General features: G+C 41.8%; 1 protein-coding gene across 1 annotated transcript; it reads left to right on the plus strand.

Moving 5' to 3' along the window:
• The first annotated feature begins 5,724 nt into the window (after positions 1–5,724).
• Positions 5,725–7,764, plus strand: LOC117474018 (tripartite motif-containing protein 16-like). The gene has a single exon (XM_034120010.1). It carries the CDS (start codon positions 5,793–5,795, stop codon positions 7,458–7,460), a length of 1,668 nt encoding a protein of 555 aa, XP_033975901.1. The 5' UTR covers positions 5,725–5,792; the 3' UTR covers positions 7,461–7,764.
• The last annotated feature ends 9,033 nt before the right edge of the window (positions 7,765–16,797 follow it).

Genomic DNA, 16,797 nt, shown 5'->3' on the forward strand with positions numbered 1-16,797 from the left:
GCTGATGTTCAGGTGTATATCAGTATGTAGTGTCTCTACTTTAAAGAGTCCTCTCCTGCTGATGTTCAGGTGTATATCAGTATGTAGTGTCTCTACTTTAAAGAGTCCTCTCCTGCTGATGTTCAGGTGTATATCAGTATGTAGTGTCTCTACTTTAAAGAGTCCTCTCCTGCTGATGTTCAGGTGTATATCAGTATGTAGTGTCTCCACTGTGACATGTCTCCATGCTTTAATGTTCAAAAAGCTCTTTATTGTTCTCATACTGTCTGTGCTGCAGCACCACTTTTCACCCTCTGTCTGAAACCAGAGCCCAGTCTGCTCTGATTGGTTAGCTGGCCGGCTCTGTTGTGATTGGTCAACAGCTTAGAGATGTCCCTCCCCTTAGCCTATCACGGTCAATGTGTTTGCGCGCAAGCCAGTAAGAGCGTGAGTGTTACATAGTGATGTCATTATGTTCAGGAAGTAAACAAAGGAGTCCAATGGAGGCGTTTCAGGCATTGACCTTATTTCCAACTCAAGATACAAAGCAAATGTGCATATTTTCGTGTGTGTGTGTGTGTGTGTGTGTGTGTGTGTGTGTGTGTGTGTGTGTGTGTGTGTGTGTGTGTGTGTGTGTTAACCTCCGGAGGCGTTGAGTTTGGCCCTCCATTTACAACACACTGCTCCACTCTCCTCTTAATGAGGCTGGATGAGTCGGGCCTTCAGCTGTTTTCTCTTCTCTCTCCATTCCTCTTTATTCCTCCTACACTGCAGTCAGTGTTAAATATCTTATTTTATCCTGCAGCCTGCCATCATGTTCAAGCTGTTCTCCAATCATTTACAATAACACCACACCATCCGTGATGTCCGGATGCACTTCAGCTGCCAAACCTTTTGTTCATCTCGCAGAAAACGCAATCCTTCACATGACGTCCTGGATCCTCCGAGCACATTCATGCATCATTTGATTCAATTTCATGTACCATAAAACTCAAATAATGGCAGAATCAATGATGTGGCTGCTCTCTGTTTGGTCAGTCGTAATGGTGTCTTGTTACAACTCCATCCAAACCGCCAGCTTCATGTTTCATCCTGACATGAAGCTGCAGGAGAAGCTGAATGGACACAGTCTCACACACATGGATTACTTCAGAGGTCGCTGAGTGTTTGCAGAACGCAGCGCTCCACTGCTCTCTATAGGCTCGTTCATGACGGTGCATCACTTTAATCCTGCAGGATGTATTTCTCTGTCTAAATGCACTTATTTCTGCAAGGTTTTTTGCTGTTAGAAAGATTAAATGTGCCCTTGAAGACAAAGAAACAGAATGTTGTTAATTAGCTAATGAATCTATTTCAAAGTCAACTGGATATCATATAAAACATGGCTGTCAGGTCTAATTTAAGTCATAAATGTCAAATACACATTTGTATGAGGGGCCGTACAGGCCGTAATTCATACTGGTCCTCTCACACTCACACATTCTCCTTTTACATACATATATTTTCCCTCTTACACTCATACTTTCTCCTTTTACATACATATATTTTCACTCTTACACTCATACTTTCTCCTTTTGCCTTCATACATTTTCACTCTCATATTTACACTCACACATTCATACATTTTGCTCTCATATTATCATATTTCAATGCATACATTCATACATTGTCACTCACATATTTATACATTTTTCACTCACACATTTAGACATTTTCTCTCGTGCACATTCATTCAATGTTTACATTTAATATTATAAATAATATATGCATGTCTGAAGACAATATATGTATGCAAGAGAAGAATGTATGTGTGAGATAAAGTATAGTTGAAACGGAAGGAGTATAGTTGAAACGGAAGGCAGGTCATTATCGCGCTGTGATTGGCTCAGAAGTTCGAGCGGGGCGGGCTCATGTTCAGAACTTCTGATAGAGAGGCGAAGTCCCTCCCTTTCCGGGGGACCTCCATGGGACCTTATTTCGGTAAAAGTATGTATTGAAGTCAATGGGGCGAGAAAGATTATCTTTTGATCCCGTTTGAATTGTGCCACAAATTACAATGTTTGTCAATTTAAAAGATAATTTTGCAAGTTAAAAAAATTAAAATGCGGTGAAAAAGTAACTCTTTTTTTTGTGTGAAACTGCTCAATGAACTACATCTCCCGTCTCACACTACACACCAAGACGGCCGTCACGTTGGCACATTTCACCTCTTTCTTTCAGAATGAGGCGGAAAGTATTAAAAGAGGTGAAAATCACTCCAAGTCTGGGCATGTTGAGAGCTGTACATACACACAAGGGGAGTTAGTCGGTTCCTAAGAGCCAGCATGCGGGACCGGGATTCTGGGATTTGTAGTCTTTCTAGTTGCGTATTTTTCATAGTCTTATATTTCAACAGTTTTACGACAAACTGTGACTTTTTTGACGTGGAAATTATTTTTTAAGATTGACAAACATCATATGTGTAATTCGTGATCTAAAGATAATCTTTCTCTCCCCATTGACTTCAATACATACTTTTTCCGAAATAAGGTCCCATGGGTCGGAAGTAGATGGGCGGGACTTCGCCTCTCTATTCAAATCAACATGATGGAGGGAGATGAATCCATGTATCTTCGGACCATTTGTTTTTCTTTATTAAACAAGTAAACGGAAGAGCGTCTGAGTATATGAATGTAAAAGGAGAGTGTATGTGTGTGAGAGGACCAGTATGAATTACGGCCTGTACGGCCCCTCATACATTTGTATTTACATCCGAGTATATTTTTGGGAAGCTGTTCACTGGGTTTTTTTATTTCTAAGTTTTAGAATCTGGTAGTACATTTACTCAAGTACTGTACTTACGTATACATTTGAGGTACTTGTACAAGTGGTAGTCCCTCACCAGTGTTGAACACAAAGGCTTATAGTCGGTTTTCTTCTTTCTAAGGTTTGACGGAGTTCAGGTGACAGATTTTATAATAACTATGTTCTGCTTTAAAGGACTTTCCATATTAGGCTCCTCTATCCTTCACTTGTTGACAGGATTAATGAAATTCATTAGTTATGGAAGAGTCACTGCAATATGAGTTTTAATTAAGACACTTTTTCACAATGTATGCAACAGCCCTTCACCCCTCATTTATTCAAAAGCAGGATATTAAAAGAAATTAGTTTCCCTGACAGATTCCAAGTTAACACACGCACACATGCACAACGATTAAACTGTCTCTTCAAGGATAACTAACTTTAGTAGGACGCACTGAGAAAATATTGCTGTATTGTTCAGATGAATCAGTATATTAGTCCCACTCAAGGGTGTAGTTTTATATTATCGGGCTCCACATCTGGACATCACAGCGGATGAGTGACACATGTAAACATCAGAGTGGCTAAAATCAAGCCTGCAGTCTCAAAATGATGGTGTCCATACAACTGTGTAACAAAAACCTCTGTGATTATTAGTGTGTGTGTGTGTGTGTGTGTGTGTGTGTGTGTGTGTGTGTGTGTGTGTGTGTGTGTGTGTGTGTGTGTGTGTGTGTGTGTGTGTGTGTGTGTGTGTGTGTGTGTGTGTGTGTGTGTGTGTGTGTGTGTGTGTGTGTGTGTGTGTGTGTGTGTGTGTGTGTGTGACTGTGCTGTCGTTCCTGAGCTCAGCCTATTCTGGTCCCCCCCCTCTCATGGCAGAGAAATGTGGGCTGACACAACAGTGAGTTTTAACAAAGCCCAGCTGGCAGGCTTTGTTGTGTACGCGCTGTTCCTGTCGGTGCATTACAGGAATAATCCACCAGAAAAAAACATAATACTGTCATTAAAACAGATCGCGGTGCCAGATCATGGGGTCAGATCTGTTCCTAAATGAATTAATGAACACTGAAGGAAATGTAATTCTGAGTTAAGCTCGGTGGAAGTCTTTAAAAAAAAAACGTTTAGCCTTTTAGGAAGCAAACTGCTCTCTGCTGCACTTTCTCAATGCTTTGCTATGTATTTTAACCTGTCATCTGATTGTGCGTTGAATTTGCATTATCCATGTTTTTTATATATCGATATGCTATTTTTAGTGTGTTTTTTTATGTCTTTTACTGGTAACTGTATTCTGTGTGATATCAATTTTCATGTGAAGCAAATTGAAGCAAATTGAACTGCACTTATTGTATGAAAGATGCTATACAAATAAAGAGTATTATTATTAGTATTAACACATAAATGCCTCTATTCACAAAACATTTTTCAATGCACAAACAAATACCTATTGTTGTATATTAATGTAACAATGATCCACATAAAGGTGAATAATACAAACTGCTTTTTGTGGTGTATTTCCATTTTGTAGGTTTGACACTGATATCATTACATCGATGCATTCAAACAAGGTCCCAACCACATCTGTTAACTTAAAATGTGGTGCTGATGCTAAAATATTACAAGGTCTTATTGATTTTCCGATTGAAAATGCCTCTAAAACTGAATTTAAACACATGCAATTCATGCTTTTACTTATCAGCGTATATGCACATGTCCCCTTTGCTGTAGCTATGTACGAATAAAGGATTTTTTAACCAAATGAGTCACATATACTTTATTGCTAACACTCCTTCAAAGCGGTTATACTTGATTTCAGTATGCTCACAAATCAATGTGACATTATTCTTCTGTTTGAAAAGCCTATATTAAAGGCAGATACTGTTCATTATAACTGATGCATTCATGTAAAGGAGCACATTGTTAGCATGTTGAATAGACCAGGCTGTTACAGTATTAGGGGCAATACTCTGTCAATTACTACTACTACTCATATGCACTTTATAGCTTTTTTACACCATGGTTCATGTATTCCTCTCTGTATAATTGCGCTGCTCCTCCTCCTGGAATGACTCAGAGTTTGATAAGCCCTCCCTCTTCTTCCTGCTCTCAGGCCCAATCCCAAACCACTCCCTCGACCCTACCCCTCTGTGGCGGAGTGAACTCCGTCTGTAGCCACACTCGCAGCTCAACAAGGCTCCCTCCTGTCAGATGGAGGGAGTAAATACAGCGGCAAGCTTTGGGACAAACTCCCCTCTCTCCGGCAGAAACAGGAAATGCCGTAACTGTATGTAACAACGGTTTCAAATCAGCATCTCTTTGACAACAAATTAAAATTAATAACTCAAATAAAACTCCAAACATCTTTCATTGTGTTACTTTTTTGTAAAGCTCTTTTAGTTTTAAACCTGATGTTTATAAGCTTCTTAGTTTTTGCAACAGTCTGTAAATATACACAACTTTATAATAAAATGCACACATTTACCTTTTTCTAGACTAAACACAGGTACGATCCTAAGTTAAAAAAATATGAGGTTATCATGAGGTTGTTAACATCGCAATTTATCAGTGGATGTTTGCTGGAACTACTTGTAAACAGCGTGTTTCCTGACGGACACACACAGCGTGACTCCGGTCAGGTAGAGACCAGTCTCAAGTCAGCACCGATGCAGACTCGCTGTTTGAGGGCTTGATAGCCCACTCCCCCTCCACACCTCTCCACACTCGTTGGTTTGGAACAGCACTTAATGTGGCGGACCCTCCGCGCGAACGCGCAAACGGAGGGGTAGTGTGTAGGGGTAGGGTGTAGGGCGTGGTTTGGGATTGGGCCTCAGACACAGCCAGCTCCACTCTGTGTTTCCTGGTTCCTCCCCTTCAGATCCACACTTAGGAGGAGGGGTGTAACCAACATGTGGGTAAAGAACAAGAGCTGATAGGCCACATTCAACGCCCACACACATACTATTCAGATCAGCTGTCACACTAGTTTCAGCTCTCAGGAAGTGAAACTCACACACTCGCTGCTACTGAGAGGGGAAATGGCGCAGAAAGGAGTTCAGCTGGAGCGGGAAACCTTAATATCTTGTCCCATCTGTCTGGATCTACTGAAGGATCCGGTGACTACTACCTGTGGACACAGCTACTGCATGAAGTGTATTAAAGGCTTCTGGGACGGAGAGGATGAGAAGAAGATCCACAGCTGCCCTCAGTGTAGGCAGAGCTTCACACCGAGGCCTGTCCTGCTGAAGAACACCATGTTAGCAGCTTTAGTGGAGGAGCTGAAGAAGACTGGACCCCCACCTGCTCCTGCTGATCTCTGCTATGCTGGAGCTGAAGATGTGGCCTGTGATGTCTGCACTGGGAGGAAACTGAGAGCCTGTAAGTCCTGTCTGCAGTGTGTGGCCTCTTACTGTGACCAACACCTCCAGCCTCATTATGAATCACCTGTCTTTAAAAAACACAAGCTGGTGGAGCCCTCCAAGAAGCTCCAGGAGAACATCTGCTCTCGTCACGACGAGGTGATGAAGATCTTCTGCCGCACTGATCAGCAGTGTATCTGTTATCTCTGCTCTGTGGACGAACACAAAGGCCACGACACGGTGTCAGCTGCAGCAGAGAGGACTGAGAGGCAGAGAGAGCTGGAGGGGAGTCGACTAAACATCCAGCAGAGAATCCAGGACAGAGAGAAGGAGGTGAAGCTGCTTCAGCAGGAGGTGGAGGCCGTCAATGGCTCTGCTGATAAAGCAGTGGAGGACAGTGAGAAGACGTTCACTGAGCTGATCCGTCTCATGGAGAAAAGAAGCTCTGATGTGAAGCAGCAGCTCAGATCCCAGCAGAAGAGAGAAGTGAGTCGAGTCAAAGAGCTTCAGGAGAAGCTGGAGCAGGAGATCTCTGAGCTGAAGAGGAGAGACGCTGAGCTGAAGCTGCTGTCTCACACAGAGGATCACAACCAGTTTCTGCACAGCTACCCCTCACTGTCAGCCCTCAGTGAACCTACACACTCCTCCAGCATCAACATCCGTCCTCTGAGCTACTTTGAGGACGTGACGGCGGCCCTGTCAGCAGTCAGAGACAAACTACAGGACGTCCTGAGAGAGGAATGGACAAACGTCTCACCGACTGAGGTGGAGGTTTTACTGTCAGCAGCAGAGCCCACCACCAGAGCTGGGTTCTTACAATATTCACAGGAGATCACTCTGGATCCAAACACAGCACACACACATCTGTTATTATCTGAGGGGAGCAGAAAAGCAACACGCATGAAACAACAACAGTCTTATTCTAGTCACCCAGACAGATTCACTTATTGTCTTCAGGTCCTGAGTAGAGAGAGTCTGACTGGACGTTGTTACTGGGAGGTGGAGTGGAGAGGGTTAGGAGTTTATGTAGCAGTCGCATACAAGAGTATCAGCAGAGCAGCAGGGGGGGGAAGTTTATTTGGACTCAATGACAAATCTTGGTCCTTAGATTGTGACCAAAACAGATATTCATTTCGTTACAACAGTATCAACACTCCCGTCTCAGGTCCTCAGTCCTCCAGAGTAGGAGTGTACCTGGATCACACAACAGGTATTCTGTCCTTCTACAGCATCTCTGAAACCATGACTCTCCTCCACAGAGTGCAGACCACATTCACTCAGCCGCTACATGCTGGAGTTCAGCCTTATTATTATGGAGACACTGCTGAGTTGTGTAAACTCAAATAGCCTGAAGTCATTGGAGGAACTCTTCTACTTCTTAAACTCACCGTGTGTCCATCAGAGCTGATTGTTCATGTCTTCACTGCGCAGAGATCAGCTGTCAATCAAACATGATGGGATGTGCTTCAACATCTCCTCATGAGTTGTTCTGTAGATGTTGGACTTTCTTCCGGCTCCTTCCTGGGTCTGTGTAGCCATGGAGGCTGTCACTGCTCAGGAGGATCCTTGTTCACCTGAACTGATATGTAAACTTTGCTCTAAATATGTGTTGGATATTTCTTTTTGATTCATGTTGTTGTTTCTCTTGTAATGCACAAGTCTTCAGAGAGAAAGCAGCAGAGCTTCTTTTATTGTACACATATTATTCTGCCCACTTTCTAAAACAATAGAGGCATTTATAATCACATGTGTTATTTTGACAGATTAAATGTTATTGTTGATCAAATTAACAAACAAATGAGTTCCCAGATGGTTATAACACTTATTTCATCATAACATGTTTATTTAAAATGATATTACTAACTGTCATGATCATAATCAATAAGACAATCATTCATTATTCTCCTGTAAATAGCTTAGAGTCTTTGCTTGGGAAATAAAATGTTATTTTTTTGCAGACTAATTGTTGTTGTTGTTGTTGTTGTCCAAATAGAAATTGGGTACTCTGATGTTTTATAGAACATAACTTATCATGATAATAATCAATAAGGAAATCATGTATGATTCTGTTTGAAATAGCTGAGATGAAACACATGGTGTGGATAAAGTGAAACTGATCATGAAATCATTGAACAGACTTTACTGATGGGATGTGTGATCAAATGAAATGTTTGGATCATTAATAAAGGTTTGTCTTTCAAAAACAAAAACAGGATGTTCTTCTTGTGTTATGTCCAAGGTGCCATACGAAGCTGATGGAGAACATGTGGAAGTGATCTGAGACTAAATGAAGCTCAGCGCAAGTTCAACCAGGAAGACCGTCTTTACTCATTAATTTACTATTTACATGTTACTACTCTCTCTCTCCTCTCAATAAGTGATCGGGGGCGTCACTCCCCAGCTTAACCAATCACTTCGCTCTATTCTCAATAGCCTATCATAGCGCTCCGCTAACCCTTTTAAATCTGCTCTCCCCTCTGACAGCTGTCATTTCAGGTGACTCGACGCAACCCTCCTCCACCCCTTTTCACCTCCTGTCCCTCTGAATCCAGGGTCAAGCTAAGCCCCTCCCCTTCAGACCGACCCCAACTATCCGTTCACCACCACCAGGGTCAAGCTAAGCCCCTCCCCTTCAGACCGAACCCAACTATCCGTTCACCACCACCAGGGTCAAGCTAAGCCCCTCCCCTTCAGACCGAACCCAACTATCCGTTCACCACCACCAGTGTCTAGACCCCGGGGGGTTTCATCTGATCGGTTCTCCCCTCCCGAATGATACTCCTGCACAACGGGGCCTAATCGCCAAAACTCCATCACATTCATTTGTGTATTCCTGGCAATAAATATGTATTCTTACACAGGGACGTGCACAGACATTTGGAGGGGCTATTGCTCTAAACTGGAAAAAGGGCCTCCCCCACCGAAAAAAAACATAAGACCTTTTGAAAATTGTAACTTGTTTTTAATGTAAAAGAAACCAAACGATTATTACATCAACTAAATTGAACAGTAATTCACATCTCATAACAAAATAAGCTAAGGCGACTACTTGCATTCGATGACTTGATTTTAAAAATGAAAACCAGGGACATTTTTTGTTTTGCGGTCCATATCTCATTAAAATATCTAGGCTAATGTTAGTAACTATTAAAGACAAAATGGGGACAATTCTGTTCTAATGTAGTTTGACCATTGTAACTGCTGTGCAGACATACTGATAAAATAGGGCCTCTAACTAATTAGCTTAAAGCTCCCATGTCATGCTTTTCCGGTTATTACCCGTCCCCTTGTGTGTTATGAAGGTTTTTATGCATGTAAACGGTGTGCAGAGTCAAAACCCTCAAAGTACACCCTGTAGCGAGTAAAACTCTAACACAGAAAATACCTCCCCAAAACGCCTCGTTGGAGATACGTCACTGCCCATTTGAGTCTTCCATTTAGTTCCGGGTACCGCCTGATGTCATGCGGTACCCGGAACGAAATGGACCAATCCCGAAGAGCTATGGCCACACCAGCAGCGGCGTGTTCCTCCTCCAGAGGTTCGAAGAACCGGCATTTCACAGACGAAAGCTTCCAAAAACATTGCCCAGTTTGAGGCCGGATATGCACAGCTTGTTTGGACCGTTTGGAGCAGGGGAAGATCTGGGTATACAACCTGTAAGTTTGCATTGTTATTTGTGTATTTATCAAACAAGACTGTTTAAATGTGTAAACTGTGTTGGACTGCTAAGCCATTGACACAGTGCTAACTGTGCTAACTAAGTTGCTAGAGTTTCCATATATCAACTCTAATATCAGCAGATGGCCTTGCATACATGTATCTCATAGCAGGAGAATGTCTGCATTCACACACAAAATACCTATTGACAGTATACTGCGGGTGATTTGCCGGTCAGTCGCGAAACGTAATTACATTATAGCTGGCGTAGCGATCTAACACACGGAGCTTGAGCTAGTTTTGGTCAGAAAAACATTTTTGTGATGCTACGTTGCTAGCGTTTAAATATATCAACTACAATGTCAGCAGATGGCCTTACATGTTTGTCATGGCAGGAGAATGTCTGCAGTCACACACACGGAATACTCATACAGTATACTCCGGTTTACCGTACATTGTGACCGTACATATACTGCATGTAGCTAACGAGGCTAGCTGTATGCTAGCGCAAAACAATGTATTCATGAAAGTTACATTGTATGGTAGCAGAATACCCGTATACGATTGCAATTATAAACACGTTATTGCTAGCCTAATATGAACCACTAGCTTTTGTTCATAGTAGTTTTATTACACTGCATTATAGTTGCCTTTCCTCCAAGCTAACGTTCATATCGTGTTAGCTACCAAGGTAAACAAAGCTAGGTTAGCATATTAGCAGGCAAGCTGTTCATTACACAACTACTACTAACGAATCTAAAACAACTAAGTTTCTCTAATATTTTGTGATTTGCATTTGATTTCGTCCAGCCAGATCCTGGCGGACAATCCATGACGGGGAAGGGATTCTACTACTACTGAGGCCTCGTGCTAAAAGGCACCGCACCGCACCGGCTGTGCGCAGGCAAGAGGAGGAGGAATGGATGATATACCGTGTATATATGTATATTTATGTTCATTTTGTACATTTCTAAAAATAAAGTTTAATGGAAATACTTAGTAGGCCTATCCTTTCTTCCCTGAATTCATATATAGCAAACCATGATTTGATTTCTCATCAAACAGTAGTAGTTTATAACGGGTAAAAATAACTTACTCTTTGTTATGAGAGTAGCTCGTAGGCCACAACGGAAAGACAAGGAGACATACACGAGTTTACAAAACCACGGCACATTTATTTTGGTAAATGCAAAGATAGGTGGTTGAGAGGATCGCAGAGTTAGTCTTCCTGCAGCCGCTTTGGAGAGAGACTGGGGCCGTAGTGTCCGGAGGTGTCCGTGATCGTGCTGATTAGCTTCTTCAGCTCCACCGTAAGACAAAGGCCCTGGGGCCGTCACACTCTTCTATAACAACAGTTAAAAATATATATGTATATAAAATATACCGCTGTACCGACGCCATGATAAGACTGATGTTACGCTGAGAGCAGCCGGGAAAAGCACTGACATGGGCGCAGCCTCTCTGGTGGTTGACTAATCAGAACGAGTGGCCGAGCTGACCAATCGGAGCACACTAGGCTCACAGGGAGGGGGGGGCAAGAGCTCCAACGAGTCGTTTAGTGGAGAAAGTGAATACTGCTGAATACACATGCTTGACAGAGATGCTGTATGCGAAACCAATGTGAGTTTGGAAAATTGCACAGTATAAATCTATTTTAGTATACCTCAACAATGTAATTATGATCAGTGGAAATGGCCATGACATGGGCCCTTTAAATAAACTCACTAATTAATGAAACCAGTTCAATACGCATTATTCTTATTCTTATCATTCTTTATGAGCGCAGTAACGGTAAGGTATCCAATTACTTCTTTATATAGTATTCCATAACTTAATAACAGAGATGGTCAAACTAAAGTAGAGACATTGCAGAAATCCTACAATGAAGCGGGCAGTGAAGTGGTCTCCTGTGAGAGGGCGATCAAGAAAAGAGAGCGAGCGATCCCGTTGAGGGAGTTTACAGATGAAAAGACACAGAAAGACAGAAGCACAATAACAAGTATATTTAGGTGTTTTTTTGTAAATAACCGACGGTATCAAGAGGAAGTTAAGTCCCCTAGTTTGTCCCTTATACCCTAACTGCCATTAGACAACTCAAAATCAAGTTTCCAAAATCCGACACTGAGGTGGTCTTAACGCACCGGCAGATGACAGCGCTGCAGGGGCGGATCTACGGGGGGGCAAGGGGGGGGGGGGCAGCTGCCCCCCCACTGTAGAGCATTGCCCCCCCAGCTGCCCGCCTAACTTTTGTTTCCCTAAAACTGTACTTGTAGAAACAAACCTACACTATGTCCACAAGCTTCTCAAGCAGCGAAACAAGCAGTACATTAATTAAAAGTGAATCATTTTAAATATCATTTTAGGCCCGTTAAAAACGTAGCTACGGCCCTGCATTAAACTGCGGAGCGGCGTTCACACAGACCGCGGCTCACACCGCTGCAGAGAGGGAGCGAGCTGTCCCAGCACCTGAAGGTGGATCAGCCTCCCCTGGGAGCATTTCCCCTTCCACTAGTTTTGTTTTTACTAAGGGAGCTTGAAACAAAACTATTAATAAAACGCTGCCGTTTGAATCGATAGCGTTTAACAGACGGTCGCTTTTTGGGGCGTCACGTTACAAAATACTTCACAGACAGCGCGAGCTGGGAGATCGCTTTTATTTGCTAAACTATGCGGTACTATTAAATCCACGTAAATTACACATCACAGCAATGAGGCCAGATCAATTAAACCAGGATACATCCTTTACCGTCAAACTGGGTCTAAACACAGCTGCCTGTGTGCGTTTGATAAATACTTTCTGATGTTATATTTATGATATGCTACTTATTAGCTACATGGCCCTAACGTGTAAAGTTATACACGCATTTGTACCAGTGCTTTTCACAAGTAGACTCTTGCAGGCCAGAGTAGCTGGAGTGAGTCCACAACAACACAAAGACATATCTGAGAAGTGATCAGGACGAACAGAAAAGGAAAAGAGAGTACACTGAAGAGACCAGGAGGGTCAGAGCAGGAGGAAGAGGAGGAGATGAAGAGACCAGGAGGGTCAGAGCAGGAGGAAGAGGAGGAGATGAAGAGACCAGGAGGGTCAGAGCAGGAGGAAGAGGAGGAGATGAAGACATTAGTGAAGAAGAAGACATGTATGTGAGGAATAAAGATGAAGTGTCAGAAAGAGGGACAGAGGCAGGGATCAGGAGGCAGATGAGACTCCAGCTGGACCACATGGTATGTTTTTATTCTCCTTACATATTCCATCACAGCAGCACAATCTAGCAGCTCTTAGTATTGACAAATATGTATTGAAATGTGTTGCTGCACAGGTCCCATTTAGCTCTCTGAAGAGATGGGTGATGTCATTTGTGTACTTAATTATAACTAAGTACTTTGACTGTACTACAGTAATAAGCAGAATTCTGAGTATTCTCTGAATCGGGTGCCTTTTGGGTCTTTACATCTTTGAAAAATGAAACCAAAATGTTTGGTCATAACATCTGGTAGTGGACTAGTTACATTTTCTCACCTCAGGCACAAAGTATAAATAATTACTAGGAATTTCCTTGAAAAAATGTAACAGGGTTGAAGTTTTTGACAAAAAGTAGCCATGAGACCTTGTCTAGCTAAGATATGGCACCACATGGAAGTCAAGGACATTACAAAATTGTAATTTTTTGCAAAACTATTGTTTATTTTGTAATAAACAATTATTTACTTTTATTAATTCATACAACAGAGTTGAAATGTTGAGCTTGTCAATCTTACTCTGACAATACAAAAACTGAAATATAGGTAAGAGAAGAAACTGACACTTGCCTTTCTTTGCCATCTTTTCTTCAGAAGACTTTTGTGATGTAATTCCCTCAATGCAGATCACACATGGACTGATCCATTATTTTAATAGGAGGGTAAATGGTATGGCGTGACGGGGTTGAAACAAACTGAGGGACGTGTGTCAATATTGCAATTTCATAGATAATTCAAGTATTTATTCAGAATTTCTTTTTGATCAGTTAAAGTTGACAAGCATATGATTATATTAGCAGCAACATTTTGGGATAATTGGCCATTTTGATTTGTTTAATATTAAATTAATATGTAATAATGCTTAGTGAGGACATGCAAATATGTCTGTGTACTACTAAGACAACCCATTTTTTTAAAACAAAATATATATTTAGTTTTACATTGTAATGCAAAACAACCTGTTCTATTAATTCATTGCTTTAAAATACATTTTGTAGTTTCCTTTCATTTAAAATTGTTGAAGTAAGCTTGGGGGACTCAAAGGGCACCTGATTGTTCGTCTGAACACCTTGTTTCTCTTGTGCATTAAGAACACTTGTGTTAGGGCATGAATTAACAATAAATAGGTTATGTATAAAATACCACGTGCTGTCCGCCCTCCCATGCGACCCTGGCATGACCTCTTGCCCCCCCTTTGCCACCCCATGTAAAATGTTCTCGAACCGCCACTGGGCAGGCGTGAACATATTACGCCTGTACTCGCCTCTTTACATTGGCTACCAGTCAGTTTTAGAATACAGTTTAAAATGTTATTGTTTGCATACAAAGCCCTAAACGGTTTAGCCCCACCGTACCTGGCAGATCTTTTAAAACCATACACACCCACACGGTCACTGAGGTCTGCTGACAGACTCCTTCTGGTCGTCCCTAAATCAAGGTTGAAGCAGCGAGGAGACAGAGCCTTTGCTGTTGCAGCTCCAAAAGTATGGAACGAATTGCCCCTCCAGGTTAGACTTGCTCCAACTCTGCCTGTTTTTAAATCTCGTTTAAAAACCCACTTCTTTTCCCTGGCATTTACAGACCAGGTGACACTTGTGCTTTTACATTTGGGTTTTTATCTTACTTGTGTTTTGTACTGTTTGTACGTCATGTAGGAGAGTTATCAGTCTGTGGCTTCTGATCTGGTTTCATTGTCTCGTGTTTTACATTTGTTTCATGTCCTGTCTGTTCTTCATGTATTTATGCTATGTTTTTATACAGTTGTTGATGTACAGCACTTTGGTCAACTCTGTTGTTTTTAAATGTGCTATAGAAATAAAGTGGATTGGATTGGATAATGATCAACGACAATTATTGGGAAATAGAAAATAAAACTGATGATATAACAAAAAACTTTATTAATCTGTGTTTGACGACCAATTGACAAACACGAGGATGTTACAAAGTGGTAAACTGTTGAAAATAAAACTAATGAAAGTCCTAATAAACAACATTTCAGTGAAAATACAGTGAATTAAAAATTATGATTAAAATTATGATTAAATCTTAATGATAGAAATAGGTAGAATAAAGGAAGTAAAGTAAAAATAACGATAACATTATGACCAATTATCACATTTAAAACAATGATATAGCCTTTTAGAGCTCCTCTGATACACTTCAAAGGGTTTGACAAGCAATTGATACAAATGTGAAAATAAAATAGATTAAAAACTATTTAAAAAATCATTCAAAAATACAATGAAATGGAAAATAATGATGATAGAGTCATAAAGTACATAATAACCAGACCGCAATGATGTATTTTATTTAAAATCAGATTACGTTCAGACCCTCACAGACCCTCTGTCAGAAAGCAGCACGGCCAAAACACTTCACTTAGTCTCTTTGGATCACTTGCTGTCTCCTCTGGGTTCTGGTTCTGGTTCGGGGGTGTAGAACTGGAACGTGACGCAAACAGGGACCCCGGTCAGAGCGGTGCTTAGAGGGATCTTTAGGGTGGGGGCTGCCGTGGAGAAAGGGTGAGGAAACTCTGGAGGGGGGGAGGGGGAAGCGTCCACATGTGGAAGGACGTTCAGGAGGTCAGCGCTCGGAGAAACGTCCACAAACAGAGCTATGTTTGCTGGGTCTTCAGGGAGGAGAGGGGGGGGGGGGTCTGTGGAGGTCTGAGGGTCCTCTGAGAGGAGAGGAGGGAAGGAGATGAGGAGGGGAGGAAGGGAGTGAGGAAGGAGGTTCAGTCTCCTGGATCACGTTAGGTAGGGGTGTCTCTGTGATGGGGTCCTGTGGGGGGGATCCTGGGAAGGGGACACAGCGGGGGACGTCTCCTCGGAGGAACTCACCTCAATGGACTCTAAGGGAGATGCTAACAAATAATCTAGGAAGTTTAACCACTTGGATTAAACCGGAGGTGACAAGTCTCGGTGTCATCCTGGACTCAGGTTTGAACTTCAACGCCCATTTAAACAAAGTGACCAAAATAGCTTTCTTTCATCTCAGAAACATAGCGAAGGTACGACCATTCATAAATCAAAATGATGCAGAGAAGCTGATTCATGCTTTTATATCTAGCCGACTAGACTACTGCAATGCACTATTCACTGGTCTCCCCAAGAACACGATGAAAAGACTCCAGCTCATTCAAAACTCTGCAGCTAGACTACTAAGGAATACTAGGGAACACATTAGTCCTGTCTTAGCTACTCTACACTGGCTTCCTGTCACTTTTAGAATTGATTTGAAGGAGCTTCTCCTCACATACAAAGCTCTAAATGGACAAGGTGTAAAAAAAAAAGATTTAAAAGAAGGTTTCAACCACAAATCATCATTTTGGTGTCAATTAAAGAGGACGTGTATAGTTTTCAGGTTCATAGCTAGTGTGAATGCAGAGGATAAGGATTTCTATATAAAAGCCCCTCCCCCACACACACAATACTACTACTACTACTACTACTACTACTACTACTACTACTACTACTACTACTACTATTACTATTACTACTACTACTACTACTACTACTACTACTACTACTACTACTACTACTACTACTACTACTTACAGTAAAAAACGACTTACTGTACATCCAACTATTAAATCAATCAGCTATCTCAGGACATTGAGGCTATACATTTACAGTGGAGGAAACAAGTATTTAACCTCCTTCAGATTTTGTAAGTTTACCAACTTATTTTACAACTAAAAGCTCTTTTCAAATGAAGAGCAGGTTGTAACCGAGGCTCTGTGTAGGTCAGAGTCTGAGTGCTGCTCCTCCTCCTGAACGACTCAGA

Source organism: Trematomus bernacchii, unplaced genomic scaffold (assembly GCF_902827165.1).
Source record: "Trematomus bernacchii unplaced genomic scaffold, fTreBer1.1, whole genome shotgun sequence".
Classification (NCBI taxonomy): domain Eukaryota; kingdom Metazoa; phylum Chordata; class Actinopteri; order Perciformes; family Nototheniidae; genus Trematomus; species Trematomus bernacchii.